At 37.9% G+C, this 22,082-nt stretch overlaps 1 protein-coding gene across 1 annotated transcript in view; it reads left to right on the forward strand.

Moving 5' to 3' along the window:
- Positions 1-348: 348 nt before the first annotated feature.
- The window catches only part of Cpne4 (copine 4), a 337,088-nt gene continuing 315,354 nt past the window's right edge, over positions 349-22,082 (forward strand). Inside the window, exon 1 of the mRNA XM_076867682.2 lies at positions 349-528. Within this exon, the coding sequence (XP_076723797.1) occupies positions 349-528 (180 nt within the window). The remainder of the gene's footprint in view (positions 529-22,082) is intronic.

Below are 22,082 nucleotides of genomic sequence, written 5' to 3' on the forward strand. Positions count from 1 at the left end.
TTATGGTTCGCAGTCTATTGCCCTGATTCATTAATTTTATATCACACACTGAAAGTTCTACTATGCAAATCTATGCAAATCGTTCAGGAAAATGGGCTCTTTAGCCAAGTGTGCCCTCATCTGAGTTTTATTTTTTTTGGGGGGGGGGTTTACTTGTTTGTTTGTTTTTTTTAGTTTTTGTTTCACTGACACTGTGCCACTCCTTTGGAAAGCGAGATGATAAATACCTTCAGTCTTTGAAACTGTGTGTTGAAAATTTTCTAAATGGCAATGGGGAGGCTTTCTTCTCTGTAAACGTTGCAGTGATTGGCACATGCACTTTTTCTTCTTTTTCTTGCCCAAAACAGGATGAAGAAGATGAGCAACATTTATGAGTCAGCAGCCAACACGCTGGGAATCTTTAACAGCCCCTGCCTGACCAAAGTGGAGCTGCGTGTGGCGTGCAAAGGCATTTCCGACAGGGATGCTCTTTCCAAACCAGACCCCTGTGTCATCCTCAAGATGCAGTCCCATGGGCAGTGGTTTGAGGTAGGCGTGTCCAACCAAACAGACAGAAACAGCTGTGGATGATTGATTCAAAGCAATTTTTTTTTGACATTTTCTATCTCAAAGTTGTTTATTTTGATAAGAGGGGAAAATTCTTACAAGTGAAAACGATTCTGTTTCTGTTTATATCATGATGTTTTGATGTAACTGTTTTGATAGTGTGGATATTTGGGACATTCACCCTTAATTCATGAACATAATACTTTTGGAGTGTTCCACCAATTACCAAGATATAACATTCTTTGTCTTGAGCCTAGTCGTTGGCAAATGGTCATTGGCAGCTGGTGGGTCCGAAACAGCCCCCAGGCTGGGCTGGGATGAGAAAGTTGATGTTCTAAAAATTGGTTCCAGAGATAAAGGCTTGTGGCCAAGGCAGAATTTAGATTAGATTTAATTATAATTCTGGGAATGGTAGCTCTGAGGAAACAAATACGGGGCATTGGTAGAGAAAGGACTACTCAGATGGAATTAGCACAGCAAATGGTTGTGTTTGGTTTGGTTTGATCCGGTTTGGTTTTTCTGTAGGTCCTGAATTGAGAGAGGGAACTAGGAGGACTGGTAATGAGCAGGTCAGTCCTTGTTACTAATCTGCACTTGGGACAGGGGGCAAGCTCTGGTCCTGAGATCTAGGCTAGGGCACTTGCTGTCCAGGGGTAGCTGTCCAGGGCTAGCTTTCCAGGATGAAGACTAATGATCAAGACCAGTGCTTAGTCCTCTGATCTAGCATAAGAAGGATAGAGGAGGGGACCTGATACAGGATGAATCAGGTCTATGGAGAAACGCAAGTTCTAAAGAGGATTGCTGATTCTGCATGCACATTGCCTCCTTAAGTTCTAAAGAGGTATTCACGAGAGCCATATGGAAACTCAAAAATGATGGTGGTCCTTAGGACCATCCTTAGGAGTGAAGGAGTGACTCCTTCTAAGCCCCACGGGTTGATGGGGCTCAGTTTTGGGGAATTGGGGAGAGAGGAATGCTACCTGTGGAAATCATGAGAGATTTGGGTGGCAGAAGTGGGAGCTGGGTGCCTACAAATTCATGCTACTAGCCAGCAGTTTTAACTGGCTTTGGAAGGTGGGCAGATCACATTCAGACAATCCCAAAGACTTACCAGTAGGATACCCAGTCAGAGTGTGTCTTAATACACACTCTTTGCTGTGTTTGTGCTGAATAGCTTACTTGGGTCATAGTGTAAATGCCATGGTATTACAATGGGCTCCCAAATTGTCAAGAGATGACTTGGTATCTTATTTCAAGTTTATTTTGGTAAGTTTTTTTGTTTTGTTTTGGGCTGTGTAGATTCCAACCCATCAGGACCCAATGGACAAAAGCTATGGGAAATGCAGTGGGGTTCTATCAAGTGTGCTATATTCGGCGGATGCTTCTCTGATTAATGCTTATATAGACCTGGTGGCTCTGGGGAAGAGCAGGAAGGACTGCCCCACATAGGACACATCACACAATATTTCTTTTTTGGAGTAGAAATTTTAAAATAATATTCATTAAACGTTGTCAAATGCTTATCAAGTACCTGTAATTTTTCTAAATGTTGTATGTGTGATTTAGTCCTCACAACAATCCTATAAGATATTTTCCACAGTTTACAGATGAGAAAACTGAGAGAAAGATTAAAGATTTGCTCAAGACTATTCTGCTACTAAGTGGAAAATCTAATATTTAAGCCCTGGAAGTTGAGTTTCAAAAAGTCATATTTTTATTATTTTGTGCTTATGGTAGGTAGATACTGGTGTTTAGTCTTTGATGGTTTGTGTGGCAATATTGCAGGTTCAATTCTGCAGTTGGGTTTTATTTGTGTATTTAAACACGTTGGATGTTGCCTCTAGGTACTTGGTTTAAATCAGCAGTGGTTTTAAGGATCTGGTCTGAGATAGATGCGGCAATCAGGGGAAGAGGGTATAGCAGAGGACTCTTGTTACCCTTCCTCAGGAAGCCAAGCACTCCATGGAATTTGGATAAGGGGTTTGAACCGTACTGAGCAGAGCAAGAGTAGATGGATCCCTCGGGAACAGCTCTTCAAGCCTTCAATATGTCTCTCCCCTACTTATAAGGGTCACTCTAACTATGATAGAAAGAAGGATCAAAACACTCCACTCAAGAGGCAGCACATTTATCTATACATATCAGCCACATCTCTGAAAGTGAGTTTTGATAGCTGTTGGTGAGCAGATGAAATTCAGGTAAGGAGGCAATGTGCATGCAGAATCAATGACAGGCAGATTTTAAATCTTAATATTACTCCAGGCTTTCCTGGTTTATATTTTAAACAAAAGCAGAATCCACAAGGTATCTTAATATGTAATATCTATTTCCCCTTCTAAGTATTCTCATTGACTTTGTTGGTGGATATTGTTTTTTAATTTTAATTTAACAAAACTAAATGCAATGCTCACAATAGAAAAAAGGTCACTCTTTGAATATTAGGGAAAGTAATTTGTCTTCTAATGCTTTCTTTACTATGTAATTTGACCGTTACTTTTCAGTTTTTTTCCTTCTGACATATATATTATCATATGATTCTTTTGGATATAAAATTTTCTTTCCTTATTTTATTTTTAATAATATATGTGTTTTATATATTAGTACAATATTTATAATTGTAAAGCTTAAAGTTCATAGTATTCCATTACACATTGACTTATTTTCCTATTTTTCACTTTAAAAAATTGTTTTCAAAAATATCTGATTTTAGGGGCTGGGGATGTGGCTCAAGTGGTAGCGCGCTCACCTGGCATGCGTGCGGCCCGGGTTCGATCCTCAGCACCACATACAAACAAAGATGTTGTGTCCGCCGAAAACTAAAAATAATAATAATAATAAATATTTAAAAAAATATATCTGATTTTAACTAATACTGCTATGAACATCTTTGTGCATAAGACCTTTTCCTTCTTTTTGGACGAGTTCCTACAAGAGATTCTATCAAAGTACAACTGGTAGGATAAAAGACAGAACACTTTTAAGACTTTTGATACACATCGCCAAATTGTTTTTTCTAAGTACCCTATTTCAGCATTACCCAAAGTGTGGTCTACACGCAACTACCCATCCAAAAATTTCACAATAAAATAAATAGAATAGAAAATAAAATAGAAACTTATTCTAAAATGTAAAATGGTTCACTGCTTCCTTTGTGTAGGAAGTCTTACTCTTTTTAATCTGTAACATCAGCTTGATTTCCCGCATACTCCATCATATGGCTGATTTATATTCTGATACTTTGAGAAAAAACTTTCCTAGCAGTTTTTACTCTCTTAAGGATGTATGTTCAGTTAGTTAGGAAAACAGAGCCTATGACTGGTATCTCTTAGAAAGAATTTAATTCAGGCAACTAGCAACAAGAGTTGAAACTTAAAACAGGAAGCTATTATTTTGTTTTAGGGGTGAATCAGTAATTATGCTGGAGCCAGCTCCTATAGTCTCCTGAGATCCATTTTTACATATTCAGGAATTTTGCAAGCCAGGGTACACTTATACCACAGGTGTTGTCAAACATTTCAGTCAGTCCTTCATTTCCCGCTCTCAGGGAGCCTGTTGTTAAAGATGTACCAGCACACCTCTGGACAAGAGGGGCAAAATGAGGGGCTGGTCATACCTGAACCCAACAGCTAGTCATCTAGCAGAAGCTGGATCCTTGGGAGGGAGAAAGATAGAAAAGAAGCTGATAGGGTTGAAAATGCCTCAAAGGCAAGTGTGGCTACCTGGGCATCTCTCTTTTCCCTGTTCTCTCATGTCCCATAAGTGTCTTCCATTGGGCAAACTTGGCTGGCAGCCAGTTGGCAAGGTTTGCAGGAAAAGGATGTAGAATGCATTTGAGAGTTAAAAAGCTAAATGACCAATACCTGAATCTCCTAACAACTCACTGTAATTTGGACAGTGGTCTGCTGAGTCATCGGTGCATACCTATTTAGTGATAACATCTACTTTTTTGATGCAAGCTCAGTGAGTAATCTTTACCTCCCCACACCTATGCTAGAAGTGAGAAGCCCAGGCCAGTCTGTTGAAACCATGTGGCTACCACAGTTCACAGTGGGCAGGGACTGGATTTATTGATGTGTGCATTATTCTGCATAGACCTCCTAGAAAACATTTGGATTTCTAGAGAGACATTCTTTCTTTCTTTTTTTTTTTTTCCTAAAGTATGCTTATTGATAATAGCTCCTCCCAGTGATCTCTAGAGAGATTTTCTATATACAAAATTACAGAATTGAGAGAAATCCTTACCTAAGAGAATGCATATGTCTGTATCAGTTTCCTCAGTAACCTTGTTATAGGGAGTCCTAGGAATTGACTAAATGAGGAAAAACGAAACAATGGAGAAGCTAATCGGATTTGAAGAAGAAAGCGATCCTTGAGAAGTGTCAGGGTGAGAGAGGGAAACGCCGGGTGATTTTATCTTTCGGGGAGGATTTTAAAGTTTTGCCAAAGAAAGGCTCTGTCTAGATGAGCACTGTCCAACAGAACTCTCCACAGTGGGTGGACATGCTCTAGACCTGTGCTGCCCAATAAGGAAGACACTAACCACAGGTGGTAACTGAGCACTTGAGAGGTGGCTAGTGTAACTAAAAAGCTAAATTCTTCATCATTTAATTTTAATTCATTTATTTAAATCAATTTATGAATTTAAATAGCTAGTGTGATTCCAGAGCATCTTTGGTAAAAGAAGCAGGCATTTGACTGCAGTAGAGAGAAGAAGGAAAGGAATTTGTAAAAATGTCACCATGTAAACATTTTGTAAAAAATGTTACCTCTTAATTTTACAGCTTATATTTTCAAGGGAAGATTTAGCTAAAAATTGACATCTCTTTTTTTGTCACTTGCTGGACTGTATTTTTCCTAGGGGAATTCCAGCAGAGACAGGGCCTTCTGATGTCCTGGTGTACAACTCATGTCACTACTGTAGTGGTGATAGCCACCTTCAGCTGGCTTCCCACAGGAGGAGAACACATCGATCGGATCTGTGATCTGACCATTTGTGTTATTAATAGTATTAAGGGTCAAGGAGAGTCAGTGTGTGTCAGAACTATTGGAAATCAATTGTTGCGAAAGGCAGCACATGGTTGCTCTTTCCAGATCAGCAGATCAGCATATGTTTATATGTCTAAGGATCCAAAATTCAGAGAAGATGCTTTTGCTTTCCTTCTAGAATATGGAAAATGGATGATATTTTTATTGGGTGAAAACCTCCATCAAATCTTTAGTGATGGCCATAATTCTTTACAGACAGGACAAAAAACTTGCAGTGTAGAAATACATTCCAAACTGAGAGTTTCAGACCTACTCTTTAATTTCCCCAACTTAGGATCATACCCAGTTTTCAAATTCTCCCCTGTACCCACTGCTTGCTATATAACGATGATAGTCTATGGTGACAGTTGAGCACAATGGTCATTTAGAATGCTTTTTTATTTTCCAGTGAGAAGTAGAAAGCTCATTAAGTCCTGGAACTAAGCATCTTAACCAAGAGGGGTTCAAAGATTCAAAAGGAAAAGACATTTGTAGACTAAAGACTTTCATCCAGTTCACCAGCCATGGTTGGATATTCTCCATGCAGCAGAGACAAGCTCAGGGTTTGTGGCCCTTGGCACAGCCTGTGAATGGCAGAGTACTTGTCTTCATCGGGAAAATTCAAATTACACTCTGGACTTTTAGGATGTTGCTCCAACAGCCATTAATTCCATTTTTTCTTTCTCACTTAATTTTAATACACAATTATTGAGCTCCTTCATAGGAAACTCTAAGTAATTCTGAGAACTAATTACCTTTGGATCAATTCCACGGGAAAACAAGTTTTGGTGAATCATGGGCTTTGGTGAATAATTAGTGTGATTATGTGTAACACATCAATTATCAATGGGTTCTGATACAAGATGATTATTGTTTATGATAATAGTATATCCATAGAGCACCTCATACTCACAGAGTCTATCTACCTACATTTTTTTTTTTTTTCTGCTCGTAACAACCCTGAACAAAGGCAGCACAGACATTGACAGCAACCATAGCACATATTGAACACTATAGTACAAATCCTGGCTTGTTTTCTTAAGGAAAATGCAGTGTACACTCCATCTTAAAGACAGAGGGCCCAACAGTCCTTGAGAAAGAGCTCAAAACAAGATCTTGCTTTAAATCTCTTCCTCTCCCTGAATGTAGGTGGGTTGACCAGCTTAAGTGTGCCTAGGCTACCTTTCTGTGGGTTGGAGATAAAAATCAACCACTCTTCCCTATCTTCACTACTCTCCACCCACTTTCCTCCCACCCTGTTCCACCTATCCAGATGTAGTGTTGGTTGCTATATGAGCTAGCATCCTTGTTGGCAGGACAGAAGAGGAAGTATGTGTCATGGGGTGGCAGAAACCAAAAGAGTAGTTTTACCTGTACTATAGATACTCAAATTTTCCATTGCTCCAAAGCCAAGAATTTTTACCAAAAAAATGGCATAGGCAATATAAATACTAATGCAATGACTTTTAAATAATCCGTGTTCATGCCAATTAATCATTCTATACCTATATTTTTTCCTATGTATTCTTTTTAATCATCATAAATACTCTGCAGTATAGGCTTTACTAAGTAAGGAAGGAAAACAAAGCTTAGGCTGAATTAATAAATTACCCTAGTCATATAACTAGTCAGCAGTAAAGCTGGACTCTAGTTGATTACAAGACCCACACCCTATTTACCAGAGGCTGCAAACTTGAAGCTGGTGGCCTCTCTCTCTGGCCTGTAGACATATTTCATCTGGCTTCTCATTGTGTGTGTATCTAACAAGTTTTGAATTGATTGCCAATAATTAAAGATCCAGGTGTTTTTTTCATGAAACTCTAGATTTCTGGTTTCTTTCAGTAGCCAGAAAATCTGGCAACCTGAGACCTTTAATCCTTTGGCAACAATGAGCTGGCATTCATTATCTGCTTCCCTCTTTAGAAGAATAAGGGGTTTGTCTCTGTGTTCCCATTAGGCAGCCCACATCACTCATTTCTGCACTCCGGTGGACTCTGGAGGCATTGGGTTTAGCATACTCTCCTGCACCCCTCTGGCCAAGTCTCTGAAACACAGTTAACCTCTCAGTTGTGGACACAGATGAGCGCTGAAAAAAGAAAATTCAGTCAATTAAAGCATTCCCTCTGGATATCACAGACAAACTCCTTTCTCAAAAGATTTTCTGTTCACACTTTGTTGACCTGCAACGTTTTTGATGGCTAACACTTAGCATGACAGATGATTAAAAAAAAACAAAAAAACAGTTTTCTTCAGTTGTTCACAAAGTTTCTACTGTGGTTTTACATCAAACTCCCATTTGGGAAAACTTTGATGTTGCTTTCCATCTCTACCTTAACACATCCTTAATAAGAATAATTTCTTCTCTTTAAAAAAATGTAAAAGAAAGTTGATTTTAGTGATAATAGAATTCTTATCCTGAGCAATGAATAAAAGAAAACAAGGAAGTCAGGAAGGAAAGAGAAAGGATCTTTCCTCCTGTGGCCTGAGGTCATGTTCCTGTGATCAGAGACTGACGGATCCGTGATGTTCTATCTGTAAGTGATATACTTGGACATAGGGAAAAAATATTTTTGGGTGGCATAATATGTGACTATGCATATCTTATATGGATATCTTATAATTACGTATCTTATAATTAAAACCTCAAAATTGTTAATGTCATGATACCTGAAAATGGAATCTCAAAATATGGGGTTGGTTGTCAGTTCTCTTTTCTATTCTGAAGATAATCTTGGCAGCTAAAAGGATGATTTCTGGTCTCCTGAAGAGAGAGACTTGGCTTTCCTGCCTCCTTAACCCAAAGAACTGGAAAACTGAATTCTGGGCATTTGAGTAAGTGTTGGTCACCAAGAGGTTTCGTAGTGTATCTTGATATAGTTACATGCACATGCTGTTCATTTTAATGATGGAATTAGAGGTTGAGGAAAGAACTAGAAGGCTTCTGTCTCTACCTTGAAACATGTTGACGTCTCAGAGGGTGCCTGTAATGTTTAACTGGACTCCCTAGGAATAATTACCTCCTTAAGAAAAATCATCTTTTGTTGGTAATTTCAATCTGCTTTATCTTTTTAAATTAATGATAGTGGTGATTTATTAATAATGATATCTTAAGTATATTGAGAGTATATATTTTACAATATATCAGGGACTTTCCTAAACATTTTATATGTATGATCATATTTTATAATCAAAACAACCTCACAAATTAGGCTCTCTCTGTATTTTATTTTTCCCATCTTTAGTATAACTTACAAATAAAAATTAGGGATAGTATAGGGGCACAGAAGAGTTAAATAACTTGCTTGAGGTTCACACAATTAGCAAGTAGAGGAACTATGAGTAATTGAACTCAGACTGACTCCAGAAACTGTGCTCTCACTAGCCTTTGCTGCCCTCCCCTGAGAATAATGAGTTCCGTTAACTTGGTGTTTGCTGTGCACCATGTGTTAAGTCTTTACATGCACATCCATGTAATCCTTATGAGAGTGTCCTATGATAGACTGTGGTTGCCCACTTTACAGGTGGGAAAACTGACACAGAAAAAGCACACGTTCAAGGTCACAAGATTAAAAGTATATTAGAATTTGAACTCAGATATTTGTGTCTCCAGTGCCTACATTAGCTACATAACAGTGTACCCTCTCATCTTCTTCTTTGTGGATATATAATAATCCAAGAAAACAAGGAAGTCTCTAGCTTTAAAAAGAAACATGTTTTCTTCTCCTATAATTGGTGCTTTTTGTCATTGTCCTTATCTAAATCATGCACTAAATATTGATCTGCAGTAGATGGTGTTGATATTCCTGCCCTTTAGGAAGCTGCCCTGTCTCATAGAGAACATTCACTTCTATCAAATCTATCTTTGGAATGCTTCCTCCTCTTTCCTAAAGTTAAAAAATAAATTCATTTTCCTGGCCATGGATTTTAGATTGAGGATTCCTGAATATTTTGTACAGAAAAGCTATTTTTTATTTCTTAAGAAAACTAGGTGAAGGTCTCAGTGTTGATGGTAAAGGCCCCTGATCTTAGGGTGGCAAAATCAGGTAAGGCACCCATGCTTGCTTCTTAAAATGTGGCACCAGATGATACCAAGCCATTATTAGCTGTGTGAACAGGAATATCAATCAGACTTATCTGAGCCTCAGTTCCCTCATCTGTAAAAGGGGTATATTAAAGTTACCTAATTAGGATCAAGTTAATATATGTAGCACGTTTAGAAAGTGTTCAGTAAGAGTTTGAACATATTATTGCTCATGTTATATTTTTGAAGACATGTTGTTCAGTCCCCAACTTTTCTGAGGACTAAAATGACTAAGAATCCCATGGCTAGTGGCAGACGAGTGGAAATGGACCAGGAGGTCATTGGGGAAGTGAATCCTGGGATAGCAAAGCTGTGAAAACATTATCAATGTTGCATCTCAATGTCCACCATGGTACCTGGCACTGCAGAGGATACTTGTATCTAGTGGTTAGGTAGATGCCACTTCCCTGGTCCACATCTCTCTGTTCACCTCCAGAAACACTTGGACTGTCAAGGACCAGCCTGTTCTTTTACAGAATGCATTTGTCCTGCTGAACTTATTACTTTCATGAAAGTGGGATTATTAGTGCCTGGGGCAAGAAATGTCATTTAAAAGAGTTTTAAGAGTTTGTATTTAAACTGTGCACATAGCAATTATGACTATGTTGAACAGATTGTAAGAGGATGTTTGAAGGCCATTTCCTGCACTCAAGGATGATGATGGTGGAGTATCTCCTAACCAGGTTCTATGAGCTTTAATTTTCTCTCTCTCTTTTTTTTTAATCTTAACTTATACATGTTTCTCTTCTCTCTCCCTCTCTCTTTCATTTTCCTTTGGAGAGAGTGAGACACAGAGCCCTGTACCTGAGATTAGTTTTGGAGAGAAAGAGGCCCTTGTGGTTGAGTTTATTGAGTTTATCCTCCTCCTTGCTTCTCTCCTTTGAGACCACATGGGAAACAGCCAATTCTTAGCTGAAACTCAGCTGCTGTTCACTTGGTTTTTGTCTTTGTCGCCTTCAAAACCAACCGACTGTTCATGGGGTTGCAAAGTTTCATTGTTGACTCTCTGGAATCTGGTAGGCATTTAGCCATTGAAATTCCTGGGATGAAAATTGAAATTCGTCACTGCCTTCATTTGAACTTCAGGACACAGACAATTCTTAGATTTCCATTTTAAGTCACCAGAAGGCTTGCTTGAACGTCATCATTTCCCAACAATATTCTGGAGGAAGCTTTCTTACTTCAGAGATAGTACAAATATGTGTTTGAAATAGAAGTATACATACAAAATGTAATTGTTTGATCTTTATCCACTTTAGTGATATAATTTACATAGAAAACACATCAAATGAACCCATTTTAAATGTTGATAGTTTTGACAAATGTGTGCACCTGTGAAATCACTATCCCAATTAAGAGAGAATATTTCTTAGAATATATTTTAGTTCTTAAAATTTGTAACAGAAAAAAAAATATATACTTAAAGTTCTTTTACCCCCAGCTTTATTAAGATATAATTGTTAAACAAAGTCCAAGTATTAATTATACCCATCAACTCCATATTTCTTCATGTGCCTTTGATTTTGTTTGTTGTGGTAAGAACTTTTAACCTGAGATCTACCCTCTCAATGGTCCAACAATTCCACTTCCAGGTATACATTCAAAAGAAGTGAAATCAGAATTTAGAAGAAATATTGACACTCAGTCTTCACTGAAGTTCAAAATTTCCAATACATAATACCTTGTTGGTAACTATAGGCACTGCATGGTACAGCACATCTCTGGAACTTACTGGTTTTGTATAACTAACTTTATATTCATTGAACAATGGCTCCCCATTTCCTCTTCTCCCACCCCCTGATTACTATTATTTTATTGTCCACTTTTGACTGTTTGAGATCCTCACATAAGAGTAGTCATGCAATGATCAGTTATTCTCTTGTCACTGACTTCCCTCAACATAATGTCCCTAATACCTTCCAGGCTACAAATGCTGAAAGGTGTTTCCTTTATAAGGCTGTATGTTTATACCTCATTTTTTAAAATTCATGCATCTGTCAATGGACATTTAGGTTATTCTTACTTGGTTCTTGTAAAAAAAATATTGCAGTGAACATCTGAGTGTCAATATTTCTTCTAGATCCTGATTTCACTTCTTCTGAGTATATATACCTGGACGTGGAATTGCAGGAGTCTTGGATAGCTCTATTTTTAATTTTCAAGGACTCTCCAGTAGTTTTTTCCCATAGTGACCACAGTGTTTTACAATCCCACCAACAGTGTGCAATGTCTTTATTTTTAATTTTTTATAGTAGTCATCCCAACAAGTATTAGGCAATACCTCATTATGGTTTTGATTTGTGTTTCCCTGATAGTTAGTGATGCTGAGTACCTTCTCATGTTCCTGTTGGCCAGTCTTTTATCTTCTTTGGAAAACTGTCTATTCAGGTACCTTGCCTGTTTTTTAAAATCAGGTTATTATTTGGTTTGATCTTTTGTTTTTATGTTTCTTGCTACCGAATTTAGAAGTCCATAATGTATTTTGGAAATTCATTTTTTGTCAGGTATGTTTTATAAATACTTTCTCCAATTCTGTAAGTTTGTCTTTGCACTCTGACTTTTTCTTTTCTTGTTTCAAAAGTTTTTAGTTTGATGCAAGCCCACTTGTCTGGTTTTGCTTTGTTTGCTTTTGTTTTTTGGTGTCATATTCAAAATTTCATTGCCCAGATCAATGCTCCCATGTTTTCTTCTAGTCATTTTAGACTGTCAGGTCTTATGTTTAAGTCTTTAATCCATTATGAGGTTTTTGTTATGCTGTGAAATAAGGTCCTGGTTTTATTCTTCTGCTTGTATATATCCAGTTTTCCCAATAGCATTTGTTGAAGAGATTATTCTGTCCCTATTGTGTATTCTTGGCGTCCTTGTCAAAGATCAACTAACTGAAGATGGGCTTAGGTATCAACACATTGGAAACCATTTGTTCTCAGATTATTCTGATTGATTGACATGATAGTAAGTGATAGAAATCCAAAGTTATATTAATAAATTATCATTGTATTAAGCACGTTGGGGTTCTATATACAATTTGGGATTAAAGGGGAAAATACAGTTCCACTCAAAGAATATTTGAGAACCTGGAGAAAGAGTACTACAAGAAGAGAAATAAAATCCGAGACAGTTCATCTCATAATCAGACAAAACTTTGTGTGATAGGGCATGCTGGATTTCAATTCAATCTGAAATTATTCTGCTAGTCAGTTTAGGAAGTTTATCAGAGCAGCCTGGCTTGATCTGAGGTTAGTTTGAGGTTAGATCTTGAGTTAGCTTGATCAGAGGTTCACCATGGGTTAACTATGTGACTTGAGAGAGTCACTTATCATCTCTGAGACTCTTATACTACCTCATCTATAAGTGGTTGCGAAGATTGAATGATTGGCTGGCAGGATGATGAAGTGGCTGATGGTCTAGGCTCTGGAATCAGACCATTTGGGTTTATCTGTATGAGGTTATGCAAATGCCTGAATTTCCCTTTGCATTTTCACCATCTATAAAGTGAAGATAACAAAAAAAACCCAAAAACTGTTTCATGCTTTATTATGAGGGTGAAATGAGATGATGCTTAATAATTATTTAACATTACATTGGACATATAATAAGCACTTAAAAATGTTAAATGCTGTTATGTTTAAAGGAAAAGTTATATATATATATATATATATATATATATATATAAATCTTAAAAGTCATATATAAGTTATATATATATATATATATATATATGACTAAAAAGAACTAATAAAAATTAAGAAAGAAATGCACACAAAACTAATGTGGTTGTAGATTACTTATTATTAATCTACAGAACAAGATTTTATATAATGCTACAATTGTGTATTTAATGCCTTAGGCAAGTTTTTGGTCTGTTGCCCAGTTCAAGCATTCATAGTTCTACTTGTCTATTTAAAATAGAATTTAATGCTTGCATCAATTTTCAGTCCCACCAGCAATGTATGAATGTACCTTTTCCCATACATCTTTGCCAACATTTATTACTGCTTGCTTTTTTTTTTTTTTTTTTTTTTTGTGTGTGTGTGTGTGTGTGGTACTGGGGATTGAACCCAGGGCCTTACACATGCGAGGCAAGCAACTTTACCAACTGAGCTATATCCCCATCCCTATTACTTGTATTTTTCATAATTGCCATTCTGACTGGAGTGAGATGTAGAATGAATCAGACATGATTACCTTATTATGTGCATATATGATTACCCGACCGATGTCATTCATTTATGTATGATGTGTCAAAATGCATTCTGACATGTATAACTAATTAGAACAAATAAAAGGAAAAGAAAAAAATATATAAGAACCTTAGGTAGGAAAATTGAACAGGTTTCCAAGTTTCTACCAAGTCTCTGACTTAACTACTTTGATCTATTTCAGTTCCCTTAGTGGGGAGTTATCTAAGTCTCCTTATCCCTCTCTGCATTTTGAAGAAGATGGATACATTTGGAGGAAGTTCATTCCACTTGTCTGTGTTCTCTAATCTATAAACTTGGAATCTCAGAGAGGCCATGCTGATAACCTCCCCTTCCCATTTTTACCTCTGTGCCAAAATCAGCCCCTACTGTTTGGCAGAATTAGAAGAGAAGTGACAAGAAAATTCTTCCTTTCTGGAAACTCCAGATGTTCTCAGGGTCAGTTTATAGGCTAATTAAATATTTTATCTTGATTCAAGCTCAGAAATGTTCAACTCCCTATCTTGGATAGTCTATTTTCAAATACTCCATATTTCAAGCACTTTCTCTCATCTGAGAATTTAAGTCCTAGATATTTTCTTTTTGAGTGTGCAGACTAGTTTTTGTTGAAAGATCACAGTTTGGGGACTGGGTATCAAAGAAGAAAATCTGACAACTTTTCCTCCTACTTTGGTCAATGTTAGCCTTTTCAAAACAACTTCTGAGAAACTGAGATATATACTGAGAGAACTTATTTTAGCCTTTCCCTCTTGAAGATTTGCCTCATCCTGTTCATTGCAGTTATTACCATTATATAACAAACACCCCCAAAATGTGGCAGCTTGAAACAACCATTTAATTAAACTCATGGCTTCTGTATCAGGACTTCAGACAGGTCACAGATGGGCTGGCTTATTCCTGTTTCAAGATGTCTAAGGACTCAGTTGGGAGGACTTGAAGGCTGGGGTGATTTAAATTTTCTGAACACATTCTTCATTCACACAACTTAGGTGAGGCTAGGATTTTTTTATTGGAGCACCTACATGTGGCCTTCCATATGTGACAGTCTCAGAGTGAGGATGCAGACCTGGCTCTTTGTAGCAAGAATGTCTACTTTTTGCCATAGTTATGCCCTGGACTCTACCTGGAAACATTAGTTATCTCAGTAGCCCATCTCATTATCACATGATCCTTGATTAACTTTAAGGACAGTAGGAGAGGGCTGGGGGTGGGGGGTTGTAGCTCAGTGGTAGAGCACTTGCCTAGCACATGTGAAGTACTAGGTTCAAGCCTCAGCGCTGCATAAAAATAAACAACAACAAAAAAAAAGGTATTTTTTTTTAAAGTATAATAGGAGGAATGTAGGTGCATTTAAATCTCCTGTTTAGGAAACTCTTGAAACTTTGAAAGATGCAATTCTAGGAATTTGTAAAAAGAAATATTTTCTACCCTGAATGTTAAATTTAGGAAATGCATATCCTGAAGAAGTTAACAGGAAGGAGATATGAACTGAAATCTCTCTTGGTTTTGAATACCAGTTTTAAGAAAGTGTGTATATATGCTTTCGTCACAAGACATAAAAAAGTACAAGAAATAAAGGCAACTAGTATCTGTGTAAACCTTCCACATCTATTATTCACTGATTTCTCCTAATAGCCTATTGAGGTCAGTACTGTATTTTCCATTTCCAGTTTCGAGATGAGGGAACAACTCAGCAATGTAATATTAATCCTTCCAGTCACATGAGCAGTGTAGATGGAGTCTCTCAAATCCTGACTTCCTACCATGGATCTTCTCCTGCTGGTGCCCACTATACCTCGTCCTGCCTCCTTGCTGGAGACCAGAGCATGACTGTGGTATATGCCAAGTCCCAACACAATTATCTCCTTCTCTTAGATATTTGGTCCTTTTTTGGTCCATTCTCCATCTATTATCTTGAAAATTTTCCAACAACATTTTATAATCCCGATAAAGAATTCGTCCAATTCAGTGACACAAAGCAGCTTGTGCTATGTGTAAGCCACAGTTCACCTACCAGCCCACCAACAGGGCATGTGTAAATGGTTCACTCTTTGATTCACTCAGCAAACACTTACTGAATTCCTGTTAGATGTCAGACACTTTTGCAGGGGGTGGGGGCTGGGAATAGTGGGGAATAACAGGGTCTCAGCTTTTCTGCTAATGGGGAGAATAGAAAATAAACAATAAGTGTATAATCTAGTAGATAATAGCAAGCTCTATGAAGAGAAATGAAGCAGGGAGATAGGTGTAGACTGAGAGGTGAGAATAGTTTAAAATTTTGGCTCATGGACCAAGGGGGTAATATTTGTACAGGAGGCTGAAAGGGTAAGGACTGAGCCATCTAGACACAGGGAAAGAGTGTTCCAACACAGGGAAACACAGAGGCCATGGCATAGGCACTTGCTCGACTATTTAAGGAATGAAATTTCAGTGATGCCCATGCACGAAATCCTAGAGATCTGCTGTGCAACCTGCACATATAGTTAATAATACCATACTGTCGGCTTGAAAGCTTAAGAGGTTAAATTTCCTGTTAAGTGTTCTAATCCTAACAACAACATAACAGGGAGGCAGGGTGGCTGGGGGGCAATGAAATAAGAAGTCCAGAATAAGAAAAAATAATTTTGATGAGGCAGCTGAGGGTCATGTCTGTGGCAATGTTAGGGGTTTTGGATTTTACTCCATATATGATTCCAAGGACATTGGAAGGCTTGGGACAGGGAAGTGATTTACATTTTAAGAAGTAACAGTGTTGCTGGGTGCTGGGGTGCTCACCTATAATCCCAGTGGCCTAGGAGGCTAAGACAGGATTGCAGATTTGAAGCCAGTCTCAGCCACTTATTGAGACCTTGTGCAATTTAGTAAGACTCTGTCTCAAAATTAAAATAAAAATAATAAAAGGGCTAGGGATGTTGCTCAGAGGTTAAGTGTCTTTAGTTTCAATCCCTGGAAAAGAGAGAGAGAGAAAGAGAGAGAGAGAGAGAGAGAGAGAGAGAGAGAGAGAGAGAGAGAGAGAGAGAGAGAAAGGAGGTATACCCCAAAATTTCACATGGGAGACTATGCAAGAAGGGGTTTGGAGGATTAATTGAAGGGTAACTGAAGGCTGGTGGGTGTGGCTGGAGGAAATGGTTCATTGAGGGCTTGGCTTTGGGATATATATTTGTGTCTGGAGAGCGGAGTCTTTCTCTCTGCTTTCTGATCATCGTGTGAGCTGTGAGCTGCCTCTCTCTGCCACAATCCATCCACCATGATGTTCTGCCTCACCTGGAGCCCCAAGGAATGGAGTTGGCCTTCTATGGACTAAGACCTCTGAAATGATGAGCCCTTAAATAAACTGTTCCTCTCCTACAGTTGTTCTGGTGGGGTCCTTTTAGTCCCACAGTGAAAAAGATGACTAAAACACCTGGTTGGACATGACTTAAATTCATGTAAGTGATTCTAATCACATTTCTGTCCTACTCCTTTAAAAAGCATCTTTATATTAATGAGCATTCTATTGATATAGCAGTGACATTATAAAAATGCTAGCATAATTTAAACTAAACTAATTCATGTCCTAAAATACAGTGTGTGTGTGTGTGATTTTTGCATGAGCCATGTGGGCTGAGACTGTGTGTGTGTTCGAGCAAAAGAATGAATCCAAACATCTCTAGGTTGTCATCTTTAATTCTGAAGGATTGCTGTGCTTGATGCTTTGCTTTATTTAAAGAGAGGGAGAGAAATTGATTTAATAACCTGTCACATTATACAACACATGAAGAACTTGAGAAGAAAAAACACTCTGTTATTCTTTGCGGGAAGAAAAATATTGTGACAGCTCCGTGGAGAAACCTTTGTGTGGAGAGAACTGGTAGAAATTATGGCGATGAGTCAAGGATGTTAGGAAACACATTGCTTCCCTGGAATAAGTGAGACCACTACCCCACAAAGCTCTACCATGTGTACAGCTGTTTCTCTTATGTGCAGAGAGTAAGGAAACAGAAATTTGAGTTGTTGCTTCCCTTTCCTTGTTCCTTAAAATAAGTAAACAAATACATTAATAAAATTATTCCTTGTCATTTCCTTTGGGAATTTCTAAACTGTTCTATTCTACTGAGGTGGGACAGAAAAACAAAATACTATAATAATAGTAGACTTGTAGAGTTTATTCCAAAGAGTTTAATACCTTCATGTAAACTCCAGCACCCCAGAGAAGCCAGTTTGTACTCAAGTGAACAATAACCTTAGAGAATGGTCGATACCTTCCATCCAGAGACCCCCAAGGACATGCCTACAGTGGAATAAGTCCTGTTTGTTATAGCTCATTGCTACAGGGCAAGTACTGCCCAGGGGGAATGTGAAGCATCTTAGTAAGGAAGTTAGAACATTTGGTTTGGAAATAGGTCTCTTAGGAAGGGTTTAAGGAAGGGTAGCTTTGTTCTGGATTGGATGTTGTCTGGAAGCCAGGACATTTCTGTGATTGAGAACCTTCTTAAATATTATCATGGAGGGAAGAGCAGGCCAAGCTGAAGGAAAAAAAGGAGTAGATTTCATTCATCTTAACCAAGATAGGGAGATGCTTGGACGTTTTTCTGGCTTGGGCAGTGTTTGTGTTTTTGTCTGGTTCAGACATGATTATGGGACAGTCTAGTTTTTTTCCTATCTCCATGGTGGGCACAGAGTAACCTTGTCTTACGTCAGTGTTCTGTGAACATTTTCCTTGTTCAGTGGGACAAAGCAGAGCTGAGCTGTGGGGGCCAGGCCAGCAATAAGCAGCACAAGCCCAGAATGATGGCACCCAATCAGTCCCAGATCTCAGTGGCCATGTTTCTCTTGTGGAGTGAAACCTGCAGGTTATGCTGTTACATTTCAAAAACATCTGAACAATGGGCTGGCTTCTTGACTCAGAAACGAAAATTAAAAAATACATCATAACAAGTTTTGTGTCGAAAGCGGCTTTTGTTTCCTGGAGTGGTTATTTATGATGTTTAATTTACATATATTTTATAAGTTAAATTTTCTCCTTTTATTTAACACCAAAACTTCCTGGTTACTTAGAGGGAAAATTCTCATGAAGCCTTTGGAAGATATTCAAGTCTCTACTCATCTCTTCTATTTAGAGCTCTTTAAAAATAAAATTTGTGTATACACTTAAGGCATACAACACAATGTTATAGGATACATATATATGTATTTAAAAGGTTACCATATTCAGGCAAGTTAACATTCATCATCTTATATAGTTACCCGTTTTTTTTGTTTGTTTGTTTGTTTTTTTGTGGCAAGAGCAGTAAATCTACTTATTTCACATAAATCCCAAATATAGTACAATTTTATTACAGATAGTCCTTGTGTTGTACATCAATTAGGTCTATAAACGTACTTATCCTACACATCTGTTACTTTATACCAACTGACTTTAAAAAATACCCTGAGTCCATCAGACAGGGCAGAGTTTTTATAAAGAAAACAAGCCAAGAGAATATTTCTGATTTTTTAAGGTAAGGTAAATGCCTTCATTTATGTCTTATTTCTTAAATCAGCTTATGGTTAGTTGTATTTTGGGAAAAAATCATCATTTTCTGAAAGTCTCATTTTAAAAGTATCATCTGGATCATTGGCATTCACTCAACCAACAGTGATTGAATCCCAACCATATGCCAAGTACCCTTCTTGTTCCTTGACATGGGAATGAACAGTTTGGGTCCTTAAGGGACAGTGAGATGTGCAAACTAAAATATTCTTTAAACATTTGGATAGAGAAATCAGAGGAAAGTTATGTTCAACTCTAGATTGAGAAGAGGAGCCAGGGGAGGTTTTATAGAGGACACTCATTGAACTAGATCATAGGTAACGAGTCTGCCAGGTATGCAAGGCAGAGAACCATCTTGTCGACAAAGACAAATTGCTCTGTACATAAGTCTGACCTCAGCAAGAGGTGAACCCCCATCCCCAATAATAATTCTGATGATGACTGGTTCTTGATAGAATTGTGTAAAGGGACCACATCTTCTTGGCTGGAGCCCTACCTAAGCCTTACCTCCAGAAGAGAATATCTTTTATTTTTAAAGATCTTTTGAGAAAGGGAGTCCATAATCATACTGGGGGCCTCAGTGGGTTTTGAGTTACTGAGCATTTTTAGCACAGATAGTGCTCAACAGCTCTCAGTGGTGAGAGGAAGAGATGTTCTGGGAGGGAGTACCGGTTTTGAGGGTTTAATCCTTTGAGTAGATGCAGTGTAGAGCCTGGATTAAATCCAATTGCTTCTATGTAGACCTTTCCCCATGAATTCACCCCAGAAAACAGAATGCAGTAACGTCAGGTGAGACAGCTGACTTCTGTTACATTATGAGGCATTGGGGAAGGATGGAGAAGCTTGAGAAAAAACTCATTCATGGAAGCAGACTGAGGTTAGTCACAGTATTCAGTCCCATTAGGCACATACGTACCCTGCACATCTCCCATAGTGTTCCACAGTCACTCTCTCCATGCACTTAATCACATTTTCATCTTTCAGACAATCTCAAACACGTTGTGGACTTTGCGCTTAGTGACAAACTCTGACAGACACCCTCTTGTGTCTCTCTCAACCCAGCCCACCCTTACCCATGTTCATATTTATTAGGGGGCTTTCCAAGTGAAACAGATTCAGAGAGTCAAAGGAATAGGAAAACAGTTTCCATTGTACTTTTGATGGAATCTTCCAGAATAAAAAAGTCAATTTCCTAGGAATCCTTTATTTGGGAACTAAGGGTGGGCCAAGGTAACTCCATGAGGTCAAGACCTTTGTCACTAAATTTCCAGCCTCTAGAACAGTGCCTGGCCCCAAGTTGACATTAAGTAAGTATTTGGCCATGTGAATAAATGAGGCTCTCTCTTGCCGTGTTTTATTGTTTGGAAACTTGCCTTACTAGTTGTAGCATATTTCTCTAAGAGAATCTCTTCTTGACAGTAAAATATGTTCAAAATATACCTTCTTCTTGTTTGAATCATCTAACTGATGAGAAAGGTTGTCCAAATCTTCCTTTGGATTAAGGTCCTCTGATAAATATTTTTTTGATTGACTTTTTATCTTATAAATCCCAAGTGTGTAGCCAAATACATTTCCATAGAATGAATGCAGTTATAAAACCAGCATCCACATTAAGAAGCTGAACATCAGCAGCACTCCAGAAATCATTCATGTGCCCACTTCTGCTTACCACCCCTTTCCATCTATGCCAGAAATAAACACTCTCTTGACTTTTAATAGTATAGATGTCTTGAATATTTTGTGCTTTTATAAAATATACAACATACAGTATATACTATTTAGTTTTTTATTTATTTTCCATTATATTTGTGGGATTCATTTTATTACATGTAGTTCGGTCCATTCATTTTCACTGTTGTGTACTGTTCTATTGTATGTCTATACCACACTTAAAGTACCATCTGTTTCTGATGAACAATTGGGTTTTTCCAGTTTAGGGCCATTGGAAATAACATTGTTATGATCATTCCTATAGAATCCTTTTATTCTTTTGTATAAATACTTAGGAGTATGGTTGCTGAATGATATAATGAGATATGTTTAGCTTATATATATTTGGTAGATATCTCCAAAATAATTTTCCACAATGTTTATACCAATATACAATCCTACCAGTAGTGTGTGACAATTATGGTTTCTCCTAGGGCCCCTAAAATTTGGTATTATCTATATTGGTCATCTTAATCATTCTGGTGGGTCTGTAGTGGTATTCCAGTGCTGGGGTTAGAACCCAGGGCCTTGTGTATAGTAGGCAAGTGCTCTGCCACTAAGCTACACCCCTGGCTTCTCCCATTGGGGTGGTTTGGTTTGGTTTTGTACTGGGGATGGAATCCTAGGGCACTTTATCAGTGAGCTACATTTCTAGTTCTTTCTATTATTTCCTTTATTTAGAGATGAGGTCTCACTAGATTGCAGAGAGTCTTGCTAAATTTCTGAGGCTAACCTCAAACTTGCATCTTCCTGTGTCAGCCTCCTGAATCTCTTGGATTAGAGGTACGCATCAACATGCCATGTTTCCATTAGTGTTTTAGTCTACATATTCTTTATAAATAGTAAGATGAACAATTTCATATATTCACTGAGCACTTGAGTATCCTATTTTTGATAAACATTTTGCTTAAGAACTTTTGTTTCTATTGCTCTCCATTCTGCATGTCCCAACCCCAATAACTATTCTCTTTTTAAACTTTTTCATCCCTAGAGTCATCACTGAATGACC

This window comes from Callospermophilus lateralis, chromosome 10 (genome assembly GCF_048772815.1).
Source record: "Callospermophilus lateralis isolate mCalLat2 chromosome 10, mCalLat2.hap1, whole genome shotgun sequence".
NCBI lineage: Eukaryota > Metazoa > Chordata > Mammalia > Rodentia > Sciuridae > Callospermophilus > Callospermophilus lateralis.